The sequence below is a fragment of the Poecile atricapillus genome, chromosome W (assembly GCF_030490865.1).
Source record: "Poecile atricapillus isolate bPoeAtr1 chromosome W, bPoeAtr1.hap1, whole genome shotgun sequence".
Taxonomy (NCBI): Eukaryota; Metazoa; Chordata; class Aves; order Passeriformes; family Paridae; genus Poecile; species Poecile atricapillus.
This window is the reverse complement of record NC_081288.1, coordinates 87,699,761-87,724,366: the sequence shown is the minus strand read 5'-3', so window position 1 is coordinate 87,724,366 and position 24,606 is coordinate 87,699,761. Positions and strand designations below refer to the sequence as shown.

The following is a 24,606-nucleotide window of genomic DNA, read 5'->3' as shown; positions in this document are numbered from 1 at the left end:
TTGATATTTATATCTTGGTATAATTTATATTAAAATACCTTTTCAGTACAGTGTCTTTACACAATACATTTTCATTACAAATGTAAAAGCATTTTGAAACAGATTTTTGAGACATACAATTTTATTTGTTGTTCCTAAAAAGTAGATAACATTATGCAGATACTAGTTTACCTTGGGTGAGAACATGACCTTGCATTTGTTGAAACAGCTTGATAACTTTTCAAAATAAATGTTATCAATTGAGGAAATTTTTCTTTTAAGAGACAACTTCTTAGTTAGGTTTAATTATATGCTGCTACTAGCATTTCCTGAAAAATGTCAAATATAACAAAAGCTTGTGATGTTTTAACTGAAGATGTATTTTCCACAACCTGAATATAATGTGGTCTCAGTTATCACTGCCAGTAGATTAGTGAGCATTTAAAGTTTCCTATAGCCTGTTCCATCAGATTAATAATTCTTGCATGTATTCAATGTCAGGAGACATATAAAGAAATTAATCTGATAATTAAATTACTTGTGTATTTCTAAAAGACTAGAGACAATATTCCAAAGACACTACAAACATAATGAAATTTTACATGCAACTTAATTAAAATTTGTTTAACATACCACATCAGTGATGTTTAGTATTTTCCTAGTCATTGCTTCTTTGTCGTGATGTAGAGTTGGAGTGAACCAGAGCTTCTGGAATGTCTCATTTACTAATTTCTGAAGGAAAAAAAAAATAGCAGAAATAAATAATTTTATCTTGGCACATAGGTATTATTACTAATACATCCATACAATAAATTTTTTGACAATGTGTGCACTTCCGTAAGGAATTATTCAACTTACGTGAGACCTGTTGTAGAGAATGTTATCTGAGATAGACCCAGATTAGTATTACAGCAGTTATACTGGTCTTTAAACAAGCTTCACTAAAATGATCATTGGGAAGTGATGCTACAAGAAATGGAGTTACCATTTTCCTGCACTAATTTTCATTCCTCAGGAAAGCATAGTACCCCTGAGAAGCTGACAACTGAACACAAGACTACAATTTCTACAGCAGAATTAGCAACAATTGTAGATTACTTTGGCATTTTCAGAACAGCTGTGACAAGGCAAGGAAGAGAGAAGTCAAGTCTCTCTACCCAAACATACGAAGTTGGTTCCCTTACAATGTTTTTGTATAGAGGAAAAGATGGAATGGAATGAAGGTGAACTATTCCCAAATTACTTATAAAGCATATGCTAGTAGGAAGCATTCCTCATCCATGGAGACTTAAAAAAATACATTGCAGATAGTGCCTCATCTTTATGAGGTTGTTGGAAAGGCAAGGGAAAGGTTATCCTCCTTTCCTAGCAGCACCTTAGATCCAGCTGTTCATCTACTTCTTGATTAACAGTCTTCTCTTAAAGCCACTTGGCATTAACATATCTCAAGTGGTAAAATGATATGTTGCAGCTTTAAAGTTCCAGATTTCAAATCCCACTGAAAGTGTGATACAAAATTATTACAGGTGTATTCTTAATTACACAACAATTTTTAAATTCTTTTTGCCAAATCAAACAAAAACCATCAGTGTCAGGTTTATGATTCAACACATAATCTTAGGTTTTTGCCCTTCTTCATATACGTCACACAGATTAGAATATGATCTCATAAGTAACATTTTAGGGGGGGATAACTGATTCATTAAACAATCAGAATTAATGCAAAACTTTCACAGTTTGCTATTTTATATTTTTTATATGCAGAATTTATAAATCTGGCATATACTAACATCAAGTACTTAATTTTGACTTAGCTTATTTTGTTTTCAGAAAGGAATTTTATATACTAATTTTACTTGTTAGAAAAGAGAAGTATCAGGTATCAGAGACAATACTTGCAAAGAGAAAAAACCCCAAAACTCGAGATAACAACTTTTTAAAATCCTTTGATTGTCAGCAAGAACTTGAAGAAAATAGAAGAAAATCAAGTCAGACAGCAATGTAGAAAGCTATTTGCTCTTAAAAATTAAAAATTAATAACAATAATAAAAATTACAAAGGAGCTATGAAATACTTTTTTGATTTTTGCTTCAAAATATAGAAACCAATTATGATAATTTAAATACTGAAGGATATGTTTCATTCTACCTTAATGCCTTCTTCATCATTGACTCTCCGAATCATTTTTACACACATCTCAGTAATTTTGGGAAATGTTGGCTGTTCAATGCAGATATCCCTAAGTATCTTTATGACTCTTTTTCTGACACTGATACCAGTATCCTGTGAGGAGAAAAACATTATGCTCTTGAAAAGAAATCAGAAATATTAATTAATATATTATATCAATTATATTTGAAGATCACACAATCTGACCTGAAAAATGTATTCAGAAAATGCAGCTAAAATATTCTGGAGTATATTTATACGAAAGGTCAGCATAACTTTATTTGCAACAATTCTAAAGGTTTGGGCTGAGTCCTCAAAACATTGAAACACTTTCTCCATTTATATTGTCCCAATTGGGAAGTCATGATGTTGCAAATGTATAATGCCACTTCTTAATTCAAGATCTTAAAAGCTAGATGCAATGATTCTTTAGCTACTGTTTATGAACACCCAAGACACTGCAAATCTGGACTGTAATACTTCAAAAGCCTTTCAATAAAGCTTATAGATGATATGTGCAGAAAATATTTTCCATTTTCCTAGGCTTCATCTAAGAAGGATAAGGAGCTGCATTTCATATTACTTAATTCAATATGTTTAATCTAAATGACAGGATGAGTGCCTTTATGCATGCTCATATGGACATCTCCAAAACACTTTACAAACATGTTTCATCATGTAACTGTAGCAAATGAGTAGTATTTGACTAAAAAACTAACATGAATGCTAAAAGTTAGTGTTATCTTACAGTTAAATTAACACTGTATTTTATCTGAACATCCAGCCAAAACCCACTTTTTATACAAAAACTCTAATAAAAAGCCTTTTAAAGCACTAAAACATAGCATAATAAAACAAAGTAGTTTTATTTTTTTTCTTTTGGATTACAAATGGCAACTTTAAATTACTGTGTTGTAGACTTTTTTCATCACCCACACTACTGAACTGCCCTCAATAACCCATATCTGAGACTTCAGAGATGTAGCAAAATTCCTCATTTCATCTAATCTGTGCCTCAATAAAGGAACCAAAAGGAGTCGAATCCTGGTTCTGTTGCAGTACAACTTTCTATGTATATTTACTTATTGATGTATATGCTGGTTCTGGCTGGGGTAGAGTTAATTTTCTTCCCATTGGCTGGCATTGGGCTGTGTTGGGGTTTGTGCTGAACACACATTTGACAATACAGAGATGTTTTTGCTGTTGCTGAGCTTGCACAGAGCCAAGACCTTGTACGCTGGGGAGGGGGCTGGGGGTGCGTGGGAGGTTGGGAGGGGACATAGCTGGGACAGGTGACCCCAACTGACCCAAGGAATATTCCAGACCATATGACATCATGCTCAGTATGTAAAGTGGGAGGAAGAAGGAGGAAGGGGAGGACATTTGGAGTGATGGTATTCATCTTCCCAAATCACTGTTCCACAGGCTGGGGCCCTGCTCTCCTGGAGGTGGCTGAACACCTGCCTGTGCTTGGGAAGGGCTCAATGAATTCCTTGTTTTGCTTTGTTTGTGTGTGATGCTTTTGCTTTCCTTGTTAAACTGTCTTTCTCTCAACCCAGGAGTTTTCTCACTTTTCCAATTCTCTCCTCAATCCTGATGGTGGGGGTGTGAGTGAGCGGCTGCATGGGGCTTGGCTGCTGGCTGGAGTGAAACCACGACAATGTAACAAAGCCTCACTGAAAACAAGCAATGCATTTTAGAAGGTTGGTCTTAAAAGCATGATGCTCCCCATTAAAATAATAACATATCATTTACTCTTGGAATCATCATTCCATATTGTTAAACATCTAAACTCAGTTGAAAATAAATTTCCCAATGACACTTATCATAAATAAGTCACCATACCAATATTCTTTCAATCAGCATATCGTAATACTGCTCAGCAAGCTGAGGACGACAGAGCACAAATCGGCCAAGAAGTTCCACAGCTGCTTCTCTTACACTAGTAGAGTTATCCATTAGCCGCCCATGAACTCCTCGTTGCATATCCAGCTAAAAAGGAACAAATAAAATACAAATCCAAAATAAGAATTAAAGATTTCTTTTAAGTGTGACAGAAGAATGCGTATACATGATGGATATGTCAGATTTTTTTACCCTGGCTAGAATACTGGGGTCTACAGCAACAACCTCAGACAGACACTTCATGGCTTTTGTTCGAACAGCAATTGCATTTTCACCAAGTACACGCAGAATCTAATAAGAGAACAAAAACAAAGATTCATTTGCTTTGGGAAGGTAGCAAACTGTTCAACAGGCAACAATTCAGCAGAGTAACATGCAAATGAAGTAACTAAAATAAGAAGACCCTTCATTTTAAACTCTACTTTTGCCATTCAGTTGTGGCTTTCATAATAGTTCTTTCAGTGGAAGAGGTGGATTTGGGCACTATAATTTTAAGAATGGCTCTGTATGCAGATCACTATAAGTAACAGAACCTAAACTAAGCTAAACCAAACCAGTACTGGAGTCCAAACATGTTGCCATGACAACATGTTAGTGCTCTTCTCCCAGAAAAATGAAAGAAAACACACTGGTTAAACAACAGCTTCCAAAGTGACAGTAACATGCACTGCAAGCAAGTAGCTAAGTTGGCTTATATTTTCAAATTAAGATTAATTTAATGAGTTAATACCCCCAGATAAGCATGCAGCTGGCAGAAACTGTAAAAGAGATTTCAACATTTTGCAATTATTTTTTTACTGTGCACATCTAAGATATTGATTTTGCCATCTACATCTATGGACAAATAAAATAATGCATGTACAATATGAAATATAAAATGTATGCAAGAAAAAGAAATACAAGCACTTATATCATTAATAAAGCAAGCACATGGTGTTATCATGGCCTGTTAAATACCCGTGCTCAACAATGAACAGATATGGTACACTACCACAAAAGTGTTTGGAATCAGAAACCAACTGCATTTCACTGTACTAAGACTTTCAGCACAGTTTACCTGTGTCAAATAAATATCGAAGCTCTGGGCAAATGGCCTCATAGAGGCCAAATGGCGAACAATCAAACATGCATCTTCATAGTCCACAGTATCAGAATTCATCCTGCAACAAATTCAATGTTTTAATTAGGACATGTTTATCAAAAATGATTCAAAATTTCAAATGCATGGTTAATAAAGCAGTGGTGCTCAAACGTACTTTAATGTACTGAACTGAGATGGAGCAGTTTTAATGATGCTGCGAAGAAATGTTTTGCGACTTTCCGCTCTATGCATGATCTGCCCTGTGGTCTCAACATCTTTTGCATGATGAGTTCCTTCAGATGAATCCTCATCCTTCTGGGATTTAATTGCTTTCTCTGTCTCCATAGTTGTATCACGGAACCACTGAGCTATATAAAACTTCCGAGAAAACTGGAGAAATACAGCAGGATACACAGAAAACAAAAACAACAGATGTAGAAGAGTGAAATTAACAGATATATGAGATTAAGTGAGTTTAATGCATCAACCATATTTCAGAACACACAATCAACATTATTCGTTAGGGTGACAATATAGTTGAATCTCTAATATGCATGACCAAAAATAATTTTATTCAGTGCATGTTACTAAAATTATTTTTATATAAATTTGACATCAGACAGCTGAAATTTACCACTAATGATGCATCAGTTTCTGTGTTCTCATCCAGATAATCTAGCAAAGCTTTTTGCAACTGTTGAATTTCATCTTCTCCTCCTGAAACCTATCAGAAATAGAAAGATAGTTTTAAAATATATTTCACAGTGGTGATTATCATCTGAAAATCTGTATGCTCACATATAAAATACACTGAAGTTAATGTTCTGCAATTATCACTACAACTAACAATTTTTTAATCAATTACTTCTAAACTTTATAGAGACTAAACCAAATTAGACTGTAGCTCCAAAGTAAAAAAAAAATGATTAACAGCAGAATAAGACTTGTTTTAAAACAGACTGATTTGATTAATTTTCATTCTGTGATCTTGTGTGAAGACCCTCTGTTCCCAAGGGAAAACAAAGGGCTGAAATCACACATACTAGACTGAAAAAAGATTTAACCTATAAAAGGCATTATTAGCTCCCTCAACAATATTAAAAGCTGAAACAATGATTTCACAGGTGAACAAGAGATAAAAGGCAAAAAAGTCAAATGAACATTAATATGAAACACAGACAACAGTAAAAACATGGGGAATGCAAAAAAAAATAAAAATAACTTATCCCCTCTGCAAAATATTTGGTATAACTGTTTTCAGGTTTAAAGCATTGATATAGAGAAAGTGCAGCAAGTATGCTCAATTCATTTAGCAGAGAATTTAGAAGTTATTCCCAAACACCTCTGAGCACTAGCAATAAAGAATCATACTGAGACTCAAGTTTCTATCAGGTCGAAAACCTTGAGAACAAACACACATTTTATAAAAATTCCACTTAGTGCATAAAGTCTATCTACAGAATAGGGTAATATTAATTTTCCTGTGAAGCACTTTTAAGATGCACAAAAAGGATTACATATGAAATATTATTCTGAGAACTATGCATCAGATTTGTAAATATCTAAACTGTATGAATGTTAAAACCAGAATATTTTTTACAAGATGCTATTTTATAGGAAATACGTATATCCTGATCTCTTAAATAGTTCCAGCCTATGTAAATTGAACAATGATTTTGTATATGACCATCAGACAATGTTCTTTTCCCCATATAGGGGTTAGAGATCAAATCAGTATCAATTAACTTGCTAATGAATCAGAAACTAACTTTCCCAACACCTACAAGACAGCATAAACCCAAAACCATAAACCACTCTTTTTTCCTTAGTATTATACTGAAATGTGCAGGTCCTTGCAATTGCTGATGTTACAGTAGAAAAAAAGGGGTTTTTTCCCCCTGAATTAATGAGTTCAAGAATTCAAAACACATCTACAGTAGACATAATACTAATATAGGTTTATTAACTTATATTTGGAACCCTATGATATGTGCAAATTGTGATTTGAAAGTCTGGCCTTCAACCAATGTTAAATTCTGTTAATAAAAAGGCTGAAAAAGTTGCTTGATGAACCTTAACTGCCTAACTATTTTAAAAAGTAAAAAACCCAGAGCAAACAAAAAGAAACCGTGAAGCCCACAATAAATTATATCCAATATTGATAATAAAAATAGAAGAATAATTTCTGGCTTAAACTTCTTCAACTACAAAATATTTTTCTTCTTCAGCAATAAAACCTGTAACTTATAGGCATCAACTTCTGTATGAACAGCATAGATTGAGAATCTTGTCACAAATGTAGCACATAATATAGCTTGCAAACAACAGCAAGTGGAAAAAGGTACAATTACAAGTCCAGATCATCATATCAAGAGATAAAGTAATGAAAAGCATGCACAAGTGTTAAAATCAACTTGACAATCTGACTGATTTCTATGAAAAAATCTGTTTAAAAATGTCAGGATAGATTTTCTCCTAAATCCAACTATACAGTTCATGAGTCCAAACCACAACAGACAGAGTTATAAGCATTCATTGATCATTGGGGATTATCCTGGTAATGATATCAAAGGGTAGAAGGAAATATCCAACAGTCTAAGTATTCAATTCAGCAGGAAAGAAAAATCTGTAGAGATATAAGTTCATTTCTGAATGAAAACAATAATTTAATATATTTCTAATGACTAAAGCTGAATATGTCTAGCAATGGATCTTATTGTCTTGTCGTTTGAGCAACAAAGTGAAGCTTAGGTGTCATGTACACATTTTCAAGTATTTATTTGTTCTTATGTAGCAAATCATTTATAAACAACACAGTCTACCCTGAGTGATTGTACTGTGTAGTATACACTTTTCACAATGACATCATTTATGTTAAGCTTCCTGAGTAACTGAAAAAAGCTTTTAGCACTCAGTTGCCCACAGATATTTTATTTTCTGAGGATGCCAATGCCTAGTTACTGCCTGATCCTGTAAAAAACTCAAAACAAATAGAAAAATTCAGGTCACCACTCAGGTATGTATATTTTTAGAATATCTTTCAATATTATTATGTAACTTCTGGAGATAAGGAAAGAGAAAAGGATTCCTCTAAAATATTTCCCTATCAGGTCTAATGTATAATTGTCGAAAGCACTGCAAATGGAGAATTACAACCCCTAAGTACACAGAAGTATAAATTATAATGTCATGAACATAAAGATATGACACTATACATAGTAAAATATTCCAATTGACAAAAGTTATGGGAAGTATCAGCCTCATGAAGGAGTAGATTAATTTTGATTCTTTATCTGAATGCCAGTAAATTGCATGAGTTTTACCTTCAAAATAAGTCTGTAACAGTCGTCATAAAATACATATAGTAGATCTGTAGTCTTTTCAGGGAAACCAACTTGATATGACTATTCAACTTTAGATCTCATCATGTTGAGAACAATTAGTAGTTCAGAAAGAAAATACTGCATCCATAAGAAATTTAAAAGTTCACATTTTTAAAAAGACCCATAAGGTCCAAGATTTTCTTAATGTACTCTAGAGATTGTGCCCAAATGCACATACTGCTTTGTTAATTGCTGCCAACCTTGCAGATTTGGAGACATTTTGATAAGGAGCATTAGCAGAAATACAAATATGTATTCTCTAATGAAAGATATATACAATTCCAGTAAGAAAAGCCCCACAAAAATAACAACCCCCCCTACACACGCAACCAATAACAGTTCCATCACATAAAAACTAATCTTATAGGCCTAACAGTTTAACTCTCAAAAATCTCTATGAGTGCCATAGCTCAATTACCATTTTGCAATAGCAAATGCACATACATGTATACACACACATATATATATATTTTAAGGCCTCTTCAGATATAATCCAACTGTTACTCCATTATTTCATCTATAGCCTCACCAGAAAATTTGTTTTACCATTTTAATTAACCACTTAAAATGATCACTAGGAAGATGGTGTGAGAAAGAGATGAATTAATAAATGTGATACTTATAAATTGAATATATTTGATACAGAAATCTGAACAACAATGAAAACTCATTCCTCATAATGCCAGTTTTTCCCACATCTTTAAAATGTTTAGGCTTTTAAATAGATACATCTCAATCAAACTGGCATGGGATCTTTCACACACCTGTTTGAGTATTCTGGCTATAGAACCTTGATCCATTTTGCTAGTGACTGCATCTTTCCTGAGTCTTGCAGCTACAGTTCCAAGATAGTCAAGCGATGCAACTCTTAATGCCATTTCTGTAGATTTGTTACTGAACTGGTGAACCTAAGAAAAGCAGAATAAGCTGTTATAAAAATTATTTATTTCTCCAACTGAGATTCTTCTTACAAGACAGTTTGACCTTATTAAAAAGTCCACCTAATTTCCATGCTGCCTAAAGTTATGTAATTTACTACTACATCACAGATACAGTCCTTACTTTACAATAATGGTTTTTTCCTTTATTGAGTCTTTTGCTTTACAAATATGCCTGCTATAAAAATATATATATTTAAAAAACTAAAATAAACCACACATCTAGTAGAGCAGATATCTTTTGCAAGAGCATAGCACCATAATACATCTTCCTCATTATTCACACAAGTATAAAGAAAGCTACATTTTACCAGGAACATAACCATAAAATATTTTCCAAATAAAAAGCTGAAATTTCTGTATTAATTGCATTGTAATACTGAAGAACAACTCTCAACAAACATTACTATGAAAATATTCACATTCTGTAAAATGTCACAATCCGTAAGTAAATGTACCACTTACTTTAAGACCAAAGTTGTAAAAGACCAAGTTACTTAATTGTTTTCAGGTTCTGTGCTAAAGGAATAGTCCAGAGAAGTATGGGACCGGGAGAGCAAAGTCCCTCCCACTCTAAGTGAAGATCAGGCTCATGACCATGTGAGGAAACTGAATGTCCATAAGACCTTAGAGAACATTCCAGTGCCTGAAGGGGGCCTATAAGAAAGCTGGAGAGGGACTATTTGCAAGGGCATGGAGTGACAGGACAAGGGGGAATGGCTTCCCACTGCCAGAAGTCAGGGTTAAATGGAATACTGGGAAGAAATTTTTCCATGTGAGTGTGGTGAGGCCCTGGAACAGGTTGCCCAGAGAAGCTGTGGCTGCCCCATCCCTGGAAGTGTTCAAGGCCAGGTTGGGAGCAACCTGGTCTAATGAAAGGTGTCCCTGCCTGTCCACTGCAGGGTCATGGAATGAGATGAGCTTTAAAGTCCCTTCCAACCCAAACCATTCTATGATTCTATGAATAATTACAGGTATTAGTCTGACTTTATTCCCAATGAATATGACTGAAACTATTGGATAGCATCCAAAGGAGGGAGATGAAGATGGTGAAGGATTTAGAGGGGAAGCCGTACAAGGAGTGTCTGAGGGCATTTGGTCTGTTCAGCCTGGAGAAGAAGAGACTGAGGTCAGACCTCATCACTGTCTACAACTTCCTTGTGAGGGGCAGTGGAGAGGCAAACACTGATCTCTTCTCTGGTGACCAGTGACATGACCGGAGTGAATGGCTGGAACTGTGTCAGGGAGGTTTTGGTTGGATATCAGGAAAAGGTTCCACCCTCAGAGGGTGGTTGGGCACTGAACAGGCTCCCCAAGGCAGTGGTCACAGCCCTAAGGCTGCCAGAGCTCAAGGAGTGTTTGGACAACACTCTCAGGAACGGGGTGAGATTGTTGGGGTGTTCTGTCCAGGGGCAGGAGTTGGACTTGATAATCCTTGTGGGTCCCTTCCAGCTCAGCATATTCTATGGCTCTATGAATATCTAAACTTATTAGATGCTATAGAATGGCATTTTTTAATGTGGAAAATGTAATGGAGTATTAGAAGAGGACATTCTTGAGAAACTGTATACATATGACCTTTACTAAGTTCCATATCAATGATTTTCTGACCAAAATTTTATTTTCTATGCATTATGCAATAGTGATACATGTAAGAATATCCTTACATGCTGCATGCATGCGTCAACAATCAAATAAACAAGTTTCATTGTAATAAGAAATAAATTAATATAATAGTTAAGAACAAGTATCCCTTACCAATAGCCTTCCTAATAAGCTAAGTAGCAACTCTGCAGCTGGCCATTCTGGTTTATTGACTGTGGAAAGAAGATCTTGAATAAAGTTCTCAAACAGTGGTCTGTAATCTTCTTCCCCTTGTTTACTGCCACATCTGTTTAAATACAAATGCATGTTTGTAAGTGAATTTAAGAGCCATTTAATCTTTTCTTCTGATGCAAAGAGAACTAATCCTATTTTTAGCAAGAAAAACAGTTTTATGCAATTCTAAAAAAAAAAGTCCAAAATATTAGCAAAAAAAAAGAGTGTTTTTTCCATTTACAGACAAATTATTTAAACAGTTATCACTCCAAGTTGCACTGCAAGTAAAGCAGTTAATCCAGGGTAGTAGAATTTTGTTCCTAAGGTTTTTTTTATTTATTGATTTGAGTTAAAGTCTGCATTAACTTGGATAAACAAAGTAAGTAAAATTCTAAAGCTCAAGCTAGAGTGGGGTATTTAGGTGTTGTGTCCTTAAACCTGGTCTGACATCTCACAGTGATAAGGCATCTCAGTATTATGCTTCAGAAAGGTTAAAATCATAATGTAGAAAAATCAAAAGATAATATACGTGGTAGTGTTCCACCTATATGTGGCATCCCTAACTTCAGTTATACCAGAAGTATACAGAGAAATGGCTAGATAGCTGATAAACAGCGTTTTGGCTTAACAGCAGAAATTAACATGACAAAAACCTGAGGACTTTTTCTTACAAATCCTTTGGTTATTCAGGTATGGGGTTTTTTTCCCTGTTGAGCGATTAACAATCCTAACCTTATATAAATGAAAGTAATTTTAGGGTTTTTATATTTTTGGTCATTTTGATGACTGAAATAATCTGGTTTCATCACTTAAATATTTACACATCATTCTCTTCCATGTTTCAGATGAGTAAAAGATCCCTGATAAAAGGATCCTATATAAATCATCAGACAGATTCTTTAATGTGTTTTTAAACTCTCTGCAGACTGTTCCATAAAATTTTTTTTCCAGACAGGTAGCTCTCTCAGAGATCTATAAAATATATTGTTATAAGTAACTTCATTAGTAGTCATTTAGGATTGCAAAGTGGTTTGGTTTGTCTTAAGGTGTGACATTTTATTTGGAGTTGGTTTCATCAATACACTAAAGAATGCAACAGTACTTACTTCTTAAGGAAAATAGAAAGGAAGTTTTGTGCTGTTCTCATGGCCGTTTCATACGAGTTAGTCATAAGCACATCTTGATCCACCTAAAAATAACAAGATGTACTTTTCTAATATTTTAGCATGCACATAAATATAATTTCCAGACCAGCATTTCTCATTCATCAAATAAATACAGCTGACATAAAATTAAAAGGTTTGATTACTATAGCACCATCATAAAATATTATACCTACAAAGTCATTCCTGTAGCAAAAAAAAATAATTATGGCTCTTTAAAAAAAACTTACTTTTTTGTTTGATTCCTCCTCTGAATTAGAATCTTTTTCTGTTGATGGCAAATGCACCACACACTGAATTAGCTGCAGAACTAGAGCTGTTACCATCTGAATATACATAGGCTCTCCATCAGTGTCACTGCTGTTTAATCTGTTAATAAGACAGTATTAGCACTAAAACTAAACAAAAAAACCAAAAAAACAAACAGATTTTTTTTTTGTCCTAAATAACATCTTTCTAAAATAATAATCAAAGCTAGGAATCTGTGTTATGCACATTTATCTTGTCATTTGCTTTTCTCATGCAGTGAAAGATTTGGTCTAAAAAAATGGTAAGCATTATTCTCAAGCCAAAGAGATGAACTGAAACAGCTCACAGATGGGACATCAGTGTCTGTGAAGTTCAGCAGCAGAAATATCTTCAGAAATATTTAATAAATCAAACACATCCATGCAAAGGTATTTACTAATAGGTTCATTCTGTATAATGCCATATCCATTTCCAACACAACATTTTAAAAAATAGACCAAGTCTGTAATAATAAGTTATTACTTATATATTATTTATTGTATCTGAAATGTGCAGGAATTTTAAATGAGAAATTAGTGACCATGACCTGGACTGACTTCTACAAGAGTTACACCTATGGTAATCTCAGCTATTGCAACAGACTATAAACTTCAGCATGCAAGAGTGTCTTACAAGTTGATATTTGTAATAAATTAATCTGTAAATAAAAATTCGTAAAAAGTATAAATAAGATATGTATGTGTTGTAATGATATAAAATCCAAAATGTAAAAAAATCCTTCTCCGGGTCTGGATGGGAGTTCCCTCCGAGAGGTAACAGATTGCAACCAACACCCAGATAACGAACATCAGCTCAGAAAATAGACAGGACGAGGGCCATCAGGAGGACAAAAGAACTGGCTCGGAGGAGATATCCATCTCCGGACCTGAACAACGCCCTGCAAATCTCTGTTGGGGAACAATCAGGTCGACAAAAAGACAAGCCCCGAGAAGGTAGTCGTCGCCAGACCTGAACACCCCACCTGTCAAACCGGTGTTGGAGAAGCAATCAAAAGAAACAAAGGGGAAGGCTCCGCCGAGATATCCATCGGCACCAGCCCGGATCACACCACTCTGCCTAGATGACACAAATTGAAATACATACAGAATCTCTTTACATATGAGGAGATCCTGTCTGGACACTTGTTAGCTCTATTTTTCCATGCCAGGAAATCCATTCACCAGACAATCAAGGACACTTGGTGAATGGAGACTACTTGGAATTCTAGCCTGAGGACATAAAATCTCTATAAAACCCCAGGCCTGAGAACCCTCGAACGTGGATTTGGGAATCCTATACCTCTGGTGTAGACCCAGTCCACCCAGCGCTATTGTGTTTTTTTTTTCTCGTTGTTTGTTCTTTGTTGTTTATTAATAAATTTCTCTTTTTATTTTTATCCTGAATTTGCCTTTGCATTTATAACAGATTGGTGCCGTGACTCGGATCAGGAAAACTGTGGGAGAATCTCGTTGTCCAGGTCGGGTACCCCCGCTGATTTTGGCGGCCTGGGGAGCCGAGAACCTCCGCAGTTCGCTCCGACATCCGAACCAAATTTAGGCTGAGGTAAAAACCACAATAAAAAGAGAAACGGATCCAGGGAGCTCGGGAAGGCACGGAGCCTTCGAGAAAAGCCGTGGCTTGGTAGCTCATAAAAAGTTGACAGTTCACGAAGATACCCTCGCAGGAAAATTGCTGTAAGTACTGTGAGGTTGAGCGGGTGATTGGGCAAGTGTGTGTGCGACGTGATCCGATCACGGAGCGAGTGCGGACTTCAAGGCCGCGTTTCCATCCTCCCGCGAGGGAATTGGCCGGCGGCGAAGGAAGCGATTCGGTGTGAGAAAGACTCCCTCTCCACGCTTGTAAAACCTGGGACTAAAGGGAGTTCCGGGGGACCGATCGCAAGGGGCTGAAAGGGGAAGGGGACGTCCAGTTGAGCTCGGGAATTGGTAAACCCTTTCAGCCAACGGACCTAGGAGAAGGTCCAGAGGAAAATCGAAACGCTAACTACAAAAGACCCCGGTGCAGCTAACCGAGAGGTGAGTATTAGCAGACTTTGATTTTCCTGGCAAAAGCGGCACGAACACGACGCAGGACAGGTAAGATTTTTTTGTTTAAATATGGGGCAGAGAAAAAGTAAACTACAAAAGAAAGGTAATGAGAAGGGTCCTTCCGAGAAAGCGAAGGAATTGCTAGACATCCCACCGGAAAGTCCCTTGGGATAGATGTTAAAATATTGGGAAAATTGTCCCGAGAGGAAAAAGAAATCCAAAGCAAAAATGATCTATTATTGTGCCGAGGTTTGGGGAGGGCAGGAACTGAGAAGCCATCTCACTTGGCCGATACTAGGAACATTTGAAAGGTGGACGTGCAACGAATTACTCTCTTATGTGGAGAGTAAGGTTCCCTCGGACCCCGAGGAGAAAGAATATGCCAGGCTCTGGTTAACTGCCAGAGTAGGGTTATTTCCGATGAAACTAAAAGGTGGATCAAAGACAGAAACCTGGGAACCCCTTGATCATTTACCCCCTCCATACCACGGGCCGGCAGAGCCTTCTGCGGTGGATCAAGTGGTGCCGTCAGCACCCGCGGGTTCCCCAGGGCAACCGGTTGAAACACACACATCGCGAACAAGGGAGTCGGCACCAGCAGTGGTTCCGGCAACCCTCCCCGTGTCCCCGCCTGTGGAAACCCCAGCCGCCACAACCTCTCCAGAGTCTATGGTGGTGCAAGGCTGGGGATCACCCTATCCACAATTACCCGTCCGGCCGCCACAGCCAGGTCCCTCGAACTTAATAGAGGGGGTCGCTCTCGGTAACCTGGCGGCAGCGGACTTCCCACAAATAATAAAAGAACAGACCCCCACAAACCCCAGTTCCCCTCCTGCGAGTAGGACTCGTTTAAAAGCAAAGTTGATGAGTGAGGAATGGGAGGACAATGAGAACGGACACCGAATGTTTCCTCTCAGGGAAGTGCCAACTGCCCCTGGAGTAATTGGGTTCGTGAATGTACCCCTTAACTCAGGGGATGTGCGAGCGTTTAAGAAAGAGATGGGGCGATTGCTAGATGATCCGTTTGGGGTGGCTGAAAGATTGGATGATTTTTTGGGTAGTAGTATTTATACATATGAAGATCTCATGGCCATCCTGAGATCACTGTTTAGTCAAGAAGAAAGAGAGATGATTAAACAAGCCGGTATCAGAGACTGGGAACGGCGCAACCCGCAGGGGACGCCAGGCGATCAAAAGTGGCCAAGCGTGAGCCCGAGCTGGAACGCCCAGACGGAGGAAGGTAGGAGGAGCATGATTGATCTAAGAAATATAATCGTGCAAGGAATAAGGGAGGCGGTACCCCGAGGTCAGAATATTAGTAAAGTATTTGGGGAATGCCAGGGAAAGGAAGAATCACCCACCGAATGGTTAGAGAGATTGCGACGAAGTCTGCAGATTTACTCTGGGACTGACCCTAGCTCTCCGGTGGGGGAAGTCCTGCTCAAAACCCAATTTGTGGCAAAGTCATGGGAAGATATCAGAAGGAAATTAGAAAAGATCGATGGGTGGCAGGAGAAAAGTCTCCAAGAGCTTCTGAGGGAAGCTCAAAAGATTTATATGAGGAGAGAAGATGAAAAGCAGAAACTCCAGGCCAAAATATTAGTGGCCGCAGTAAAAGAAGCACAAAAACAAGATCAGACACAGGGCAAGTTTAAAACAGTACCGAAAAAGCAACAAGGGTCTCAAAAGGGCGGTCCCGCTCCACGAAAAGATCCTCCGGAGTGTTTCTACTGTAAAAAGGTAGGACACATCCAACGGGACTGTCGACAAAAAATAAAGGATGAAAAAGTATTTCAAGAAGACTAGGGGGGTCTTGGGCTCTTTCAGATGGGGACGGGAACAGCAAAGGAGCCCTTGATAAAATTGAAAGTGGGTCCCCATCGTCAGGAAATAAAATTCCTGGTTGATACGGGAGCTGAAAGAAGCACCCTGCAGAAATTACCTATGGGATGTGTGGCAAGTAAGGAAAAGGTGGTTGTAATTGGTGCTAAGGGAGATCACTTCAAGGTCTCTGTAATAAAAGATGTGGAGATTGAATCACAAAATAAAGTATGCTTAGGAAATTTGTTATTAGTAGAAGAGGCTGATTACAATTTATTAGGAAGAGACATGATTATTGCATTAGGTATAAATATTGTTGTAAGAAATTCCGAATTGGTAATAAAGATATTCCATCTAACTCCAAAAGATGAAAGGGAAATCAATCCCCGAGTGTGGCATTCAAAAGGGGAGGTGGGGAAGTTAAATATTACTCCCATCAAAATTGAAATAGAGAACCCGGAAGATCCGATAAGGATCAAACAATATCCCATCCCGATAGAAGGGAGAAGGGGTTTGAAATTAGTAATCGATGACCTTCTCAGAGGGGGTACCCTCGAACCCTGTATGTCCCAACACAACACCCCCATCCTGGCAGTAAAGAAGGCAGATGGGAGCTTCCGACTGGTTCAGGATCTTAGAGCAGTAAATGCTAGAACCCGAACCAGGTTTCCGGTGGTGGCAAATCCTTATACTTTACTAAACAGACTCTCACCGGAGGATGTATGGTATAGTGTAATTGATTTAAAAGACGCTTTCTGGACCTGCCCTTTAGATGAAAAAAGTAGGAATTTCTTCGCCTTCCAGTGGGAAGATCCGGACACCAACCGAAAGCAACAGCTAAGGTGGACCGTCCTCCCGCAGGGATTTGTAGAATCTCCAAACCTGTTTGGACAGGTTCTGGAGCAACTACTCACCAAATTCATTCCAGAGGAGGGGACAAAATTACTACAATATGTAGATGATTTGTTAATTGCCGGAGCATCGGAAGAGAAGGTGAAAAAGAGCACGATTTCTTTGTTGAATTTTCTGGGACAGAAAGGATTGAAGGTATCAAAATCCAAACTGCAATTCACAGAGCCCGAGGTAAAATATCTTGGACATTGGATATCTCAGGGAAAAAAGAAATTAGATCCTGAGAGAGTGGCGGGAATTCTCGCGCTCCCTGCCCCAAAAACAAAAAGACAAATTAGACAATTTTTAGGGCTCCTGGGATATTGCAGACAGTGGATTGAAGGATTTAGTGAGAAGGTAAAATTTCTGTACGAAAGATTAAACACCGATAGATTGAAATGGACAGTACAGGATGAAATTAAATTTCAAGAATTAAAGAATGCCCTCATAACTGCCCCAGTACTAACCTTGCCAGACACTAATAAAGAGTTTCAGCTGTTTGTAGACGTGAGTGGACAAACAGCACAAGGAGTTCTGACCCAGGAATGGGCAGAAAAGAAAAAAACCCATAGGATTTTTGTCAAAAATTCTAGATCCAGTCAGTCGAGGCTGGCCTACTTGCTTGCAAGCAATTGTGGCAGTGGCTCTGTTGGTCGGGGAAGCGAAAAAGGTAACCTTTGGAGCTCCTTTGATAGTATTCACCCCACATGATGTAAGGAATATCTTACAACAGAAAGCAGAGAAATGGTTAACTGATTCAAGGCTTCTGAAATATGAAGCCATGTTAATCAGCTCACCAGGCCTGGAACTAAAAACAACTACTGCACAGAACCCGGTGCAGTTTTTGTTTGGGGAACCAACAGGTAAGCTACTTCATAATTGCATCGAGACAGTAGAACTGCAAACCAAGGTTAGGCCTGACTTGGAGGACCAGGAATTGGAAGGAGGAGAAAAATGGTTCATTGATGGCTCCTCAAAAATGGTTGAAGGAAAACGAAGATCAGGATATGCCATCATAAATGGCATGACAGGACAAACTATAGAATCGGGTCCCCTAAAAGCGAGTTGGTCTGAGCAGGCTTGTGAGCTATTTGCTCTCCTAAGAGCTCTTCAGGGCTTGAAAGGAAAAAGGGGAACCATTTACACTGATTCAAGGTATGCATTTGGAGTGGTGCATACTTTTGGAAAAATATGGGAAGAGAAGGGTTTGATTAACACAAAAGGAAAAGGATTAATACATGGAGAAATAATCAGGCAAATTTTAGAAGCAGTCAGAGAGCCACAGGAGATATCGGTTGTTCACGTAAAAGGATACCAAACTGGGTGTCAATTCCACACAAGGGGGAACAATTTGGCGGACAAAGAAGCCAAACGAGCGGCTTTGTTAACGGTAAGTATTCCCGAGATAGTCCCAAGGGAACCACCAGAAGTTTCCTTGCTTCCTTCGGAAAAGGAGCTGGAAGAATTCAAAAAGGTAGGAGGCTACTTCAAAGAAGGAAAATGGTGGTTACCAGACGGGAGGGAGCTAGTCCCAAAGGGAATAGCAAAAGGAATACTCAGAAGGTTGCACGAACAGACGCATTGGGGAACCAGGGCATTGGCCGAACAATTTTTGAAGTTCTTTGGGTGCAAAGGAATCTTCGAGCTCGCAAAACAAGAGGTACAGGGGTGTGTGATATGCCAGAAGTAAATCGATCAAATTTTAAGCAATCAAATTGGGGAGGTCGGCCGCTCTCGTACCGGCCGTTTGAAAGAATCCAAGTTGATTTCACAGAATTACCAAAAATTGGTAGAAATAAATTTTTGCTGGTAATAGTAGATAAGTTGACACATTGGGTAGAAGCTTTTCCCAGAGCAAAGGCTACAGCCCAAACAGTGTCTAAAATTCTACTAGAAGAAATAATTCCAAGATATGGGATAGTGGATCATATTGACTCAGATCAAGGCACTCATTTTACTTCAAAAATTATTAAACAATTATCAGAAGCATTAGGAATAAGATGGCAATATCACACCCCCTGGCATCCTCAGAGTTCGGGGCAAGTAGAAAGAATGAATCAGACATTAAAATCGCAGCTGTCCAAACTTATAATTGAAACAAAAATGTCTTGGATCAAATGTCTCCCCTTGGCATTGTTGAATATCAGAACCATGCCACATTCTGAAACAGGCTTGTCCCCCTTTGAAATGCTATATGGAATGCCATATAAGCATGGAATGCCGGTAGCACATCCTCAAGTGGAGGATGTGCAACTTCAACCATATCTCATTTCTATAAATAAAAATTTACAGGAACTGAGGAGAAGAGGATTGATTCCTCAAAGCACAACGCTGGGATTTCCCATTCATCAGATTCGACCGGGAGATAAAGTTCTAATCAAGGTGTGGAAGGAGCTTCCCCTGAGCCCTCACTGGGAAGGCCCATTTCTCGTCCTCTTAACTATGGATACAGCGGTTCGAACTGCCGAGAAGGGCTGGACACACTCTTCTCGGGCAAAGAAAGTTTCAGACTACAATTCCTCCGAGTGGAAAGTTACTACCCCTCCGGGAGAATTGAAAATCAAGCTTCGGCGACACCACAAATGAGTGAAGAACGGATAAGTTGTACCAATTTTGATTGTTACTGCTTTCCTTTTGTACACTTTAAGTGCGCTTATTGTAAGCAAATTTGGGTGGCTCACTGTTTAAGAGGGTATAAACCAAGGGGTTTGTGCACTAAGTGTTTAGAAAAAGAATTAGATCAGACCAACCGATTCCTAATACTTGCTACCCGGGCGAGCCTGCTGGAACTCGACTCTCCTGAGTGGTTCCTGTTTTTTCCGAAAGGGATTGAGAGGGCAACTTGACTGCAAGGCGGAACCTCTAGTAATTGAGTGCCGCCGAACAATAAAAGTACCGTGCAGGATCGACACGATCAAAGCATCTCGGTGGGCGACCTTTAAGAGAAGGTATGCCATCAGGACTTCAAGGGCCCCTGAAGACAGTCCCTGCTGCCGAGAAGATGGCTTTCCCCGCCGTATGTTCATATACGGGCGAAGGGCGAGGCAGAGGGATGCAGTGGTGGGGAATCCTGATGATCCTGAACCTAGCCATGTGCTTGGCCGAGGGAATGAACCCCGAGGCGCCTCCGGGGGTGAGTCTCCCGGGGAAGTGTGAGCAGTGCCGAACTGCCACAGAAACCGAGCGATTGGTCGTTTGTCCTCCAGAATTGCACGCAGGGGTATGCTGGTCAAATGATACCCAATTTGATTTGTGCAAATTAAAGGGGAAGATTTGGTGCTCCAACCCAGGGGCAAGTATTATGGAAAAGCAATTTCGGACCTCGGGAAAACAAAAGATTCAAACAACTCACTTCTGAAACAAAAGGGAGGTGAGGGGAGTTCCCCCAATTTCGGTCTGTGGACAGTGTAACAAAACTGTCTGGATTGGGGGGAAGAGGCAATCAACTTTCATAGCTTATTACCAAGTCAACCCTCTTTGCTACAATAAAGCAAGCTTAAAACCTTGTACGATGGGTGGAAAAATGTATTGGGAAGGGAAAAATTTAAAACATGAAATAAAAACGTCATTCAGTAATGAGCCTATAATTTTAGATTTGCTAAAAAGTGATGATGATCGAGTGTGTTTGCAGTTTGACCAAGTATTCTGTTTTTCAAAAGATAATGAAGGGTTAGATCCGGAAAATAAAATAAAACAACTAACCCTGGAGTTAAAGAGACGAGAAATGGAAAACAAAAGAAAGAGGTTAGAACAAGAAAGGCTAAACTCTCTCAGTGAACAATATGAACAATTAGAAAAACAATATAACAGCTGGAATTTACCCAGCCCCAACCAAAATCTATTTATAGACTTAATGCAGGAAATTGCCACCGAATTAGGTTTATCTAATTGTTGGATATGTGGTGGCTTGAAATCGGCCGAAAGATGGCCATGGAAGGGAGAGGGATTAACCCCGGAACAATTGCTAAAATGGACAGGACTGAAATTATCCAAAACGACACGGAGACCTGAGGGTTGGGTAATTGATAAAAGAATAATTGGAACGTTTTGCATTAGCCGGGAGGGAAAAGAATTTACCGATTTAGTAGGGTACACCCCGTGTGTAAACACTCTCACAGTAAATTCAGATAAAAAAACGAAGGTCTGGCAACCAGAACCACCCAAGGGTTATTGGAGCCACTCTCGGGAAAATAACTGTGAATGGGTAGACATAATTGGACTCTGTTGGAATAAAAATCATGGGGCCAATCCCTTCCATACATTTATAGGCCTGAGGGAATATTGGGAGGACCCGGCAAAATCAAACAAAGGTTGGGAGGCACCGGACGGGATTTACTGGATATGCGGAAAAAAAGCATATAGTGAATTCCCAAAGAAATGGAAAGGATCCTGCACACTTGGGATAATTCGGCCTTTTTTCTTTACATTGCCTAAAGACGAAAGTAAGTCTTTAGGTGCTCCCCTCTTTGAAACATTAGCCCGGCAAAAGAGGGAATTGAAACGAGAACTACCGATGGCGGGAGGCAACCAAAAGTGGAAAGAGGAGGAGTGGCCTGCCGAAAGGATCATTCAATATTATGGGCCCGCTACCTGGGCAAATGACAGCAGCTGGGGTTACCGAACCCCCATTTATCTCCTCAATCGGCTTATTAGGTTGCAGGCTGTAGTAGAAGTAGTCTCGAATCACACTTCAGAAGCCCTAGAACTCCTAGCGAAACAACATTCACAGATGAGAGCTTTTGTATATCAAAATAGATTAGCTCTCGACTATTTGCTAGCTGAGGAGGGAGGAGTGTGTGGTAGATATAATGAATCCGAGTGTTGCATGGAGATTGATGACTACGGAGAAACTATAAAGGGACTAGCAGCTGAAATAAAAAAGGTGGCACATGTGCCAGTCCAAAAGTGGAATTCCATTTTGCAAGCCTCCTGGTGGGATCAAATTTTTGGACAGGGGGCTTGGTGGAAAAAGCTAGTTTTCTTTATAGGATGTTCGGTTGCCGGAGTTATCTTCCTGCCTTGTCTGATTCCTTGCTTGATCAGATTGATACATTCTGTGGTACAAGGAATGCAAATTGCCACCCTCCCAATAGACCCGGAAAAAGCACAAGGGAAAACAACCCTTCTTTCTAAACTAATGAAGTTAGAAGAAGAGAAAGAAAGTAAAAATGCAATTAAAGCCTTGGAGGAGTTTGAAAATAAACACATGTTATCTCAAGAAAATAATGGGGGTACACTAACAAACTGGGAAGAAAATGAAATTGAGTAAGGGGAATACCAGTATTCCTCTTCCAGTAACGATTGATTAAAATACGAATTTTTAATGGGATGAATTATTAGGCGGGGGACTGTAATAAATTAATCTGTAAATAAAAATTCGTAAAAAGTATAAATAAGATATGTATGTGTTGTAATGATATAAAATCCAAAATGTAAAAAAATCCTTCTCCGGGTCTGGTTGGGAGTTCCCTCCGAGAGGTAACAGATTGCAACCAACACCCAGATAACGAACATCAGCTCAGAAAATAGACAGGATGAGGGCCATCAGGAGGACAAAAGAACTGGCTCGGAGGAGATATCCATCTCCGGACCTGAACAACGCCCTGCAAATCTCTGTTGGGGAACAATCAGGTCGACAAAAAGACAAGCCCCGAGAAGGTAGTCGTCGCCAGACCTGAACACCCCACCTGTCAAACCGGTGTTGGAGAAGCAATCAAAAGAAACAAAGGGGAAGGCTCCGCCGAGATATCCATCGGCACCAGCCCGGATCACACCACTCTGCCTAGATGACACAAATTGAAATACATACAGAATCTCTTTACATATGAGGAGATCCTGTCTGGACACTTGTTAGCTCTATTTTTCCATGCCAGGAAATCCATTCACCAGACAATCAAGGACACTTGGTGAATGGAGCCTACTTGGAATTCTAGCCTGAGGACATAAAATCTCTATAAAACCCCAGGCCTGAGAACCCTCGAATGTGGATTTGGGAATCCTATACCTCTGGTGTAGACCCAGTCCACCCAGCGCTGTGCTGACCGTTTTATTGTGTTTTTTTTTTCTCGTTGTTTGTTCTTTGTTGTTTATTAATAAATTTCTCTTTTTATTTTTATCCTGAATTTGCCTTTGCATTTATAACAATATTGTTATAAATGCATATTATATTAATGGCTTTTAGCAAATGTTATAATGAATGCTATGTATAAGGTTAGAAAACTTTGTTGTACTAATATAGTTTCTTTTATTTCTGTTATTGATGAAATTTAGAAATAGTGGTATAATACATATATATGTTAGGCTATAACATGATATTAAAGCACAAACTACTTTTTGTTTATATAACTAAGAGACTGAAAAGATAGTCAGAGACCCCCCTGCATTCTTAAGATTATCTTGTCCTCCAAGACCTCCAAGAGAAGGATTTATTGCATCCTTATTGGAGGGTAGAAAACCCAGTGGCGCCAAGAAGATTGATCTATTGGGAAGGGGGCGAGGTTAAAAATGAAACAAAGGAACATCAAAAAACTTAAGAAGAATGTATGAATATGTATGAAAATTTATGGATATATAGTAGGGTTCTGTTTTTAAGGGACAATCCTTTGTTAGTAAGGTGTGCTCTCTTGGCTGAATGCAGACACCTGGCCATATCTGTATACTTTATTTTATCTCCTAATTGTCTTTCTATTAAACTTTTAAATTCTATAAAAATATGTGAACCTCGTTTTTCACAGTATGATCAGCATGAATACACTCCACCTCACATTTCTCCCCTTCCAAGTGATTTAACCTGATAAATAGTGTGATGCTTACTACCCATATGTACATTAACACCACTTAATGCTGCCTTTAACAATATGAAAAGGTGATAATCTCTGACATAATTCTCCCTAAATTATCAAAATAATTAGACACAAAACAGATTGGAATGATTATCTTTATGAAGTTATCTCTAACTAGTACAGAGAGAATATTTTCCTATAAAATTTTAGGTAAGCTGCACCCTTCATGACTATAGCCATAGACAGGGAATATCCTTTAACAAGTTAGAGCTACAACTCTAGAGATAAACAGTGCAGTCATTATGGCCTTGAGACAGTAACTTCTTTATAGTAAAGGTCC

At 38.5% G+C, this 24,606-nt stretch overlaps 1 protein-coding gene across 4 annotated transcripts in view; it reads right to left on the bottom strand.

Annotated features, from left to right (window-relative positions):
• LOC131592495 (nipped-B-like protein) overlaps positions 1-24,606 on the bottom strand; it is a 210,338-nt gene that overhangs the window by 22,828 nt on the left and 162,904 nt on the right. For all 4 annotated transcript variants that reach the window (XM_058864040.1, XM_058864037.1, XM_058864038.1 and 1 more), the window contains 11 exons: positions 12,667-12,805; positions 12,380-12,462; positions 11,214-11,346; positions 9,282-9,425; positions 5,769-5,858; positions 5,310-5,524; positions 5,111-5,213; positions 4,246-4,344; positions 3,994-4,140; positions 2,128-2,262; positions 613-711 (listed from right to left, as the gene is read on the bottom strand). In XM_058864040.1, the coding sequence (XP_058720023.1) occupies positions 613-711; positions 2,128-2,262; positions 3,994-4,140; positions 4,246-4,344; positions 5,111-5,213; positions 5,310-5,524; positions 5,769-5,858; positions 9,282-9,425; positions 11,214-11,346; positions 12,380-12,462; positions 12,667-12,805 (1,387 nt within the window). The remainder of the gene's footprint in view (positions 1-612; positions 712-2,127; positions 2,263-3,993; positions 4,141-4,245; positions 4,345-5,110; positions 5,214-5,309; positions 5,525-5,768; positions 5,859-9,281; positions 9,426-11,213; positions 11,347-12,379; positions 12,463-12,666; positions 12,806-24,606) is intronic.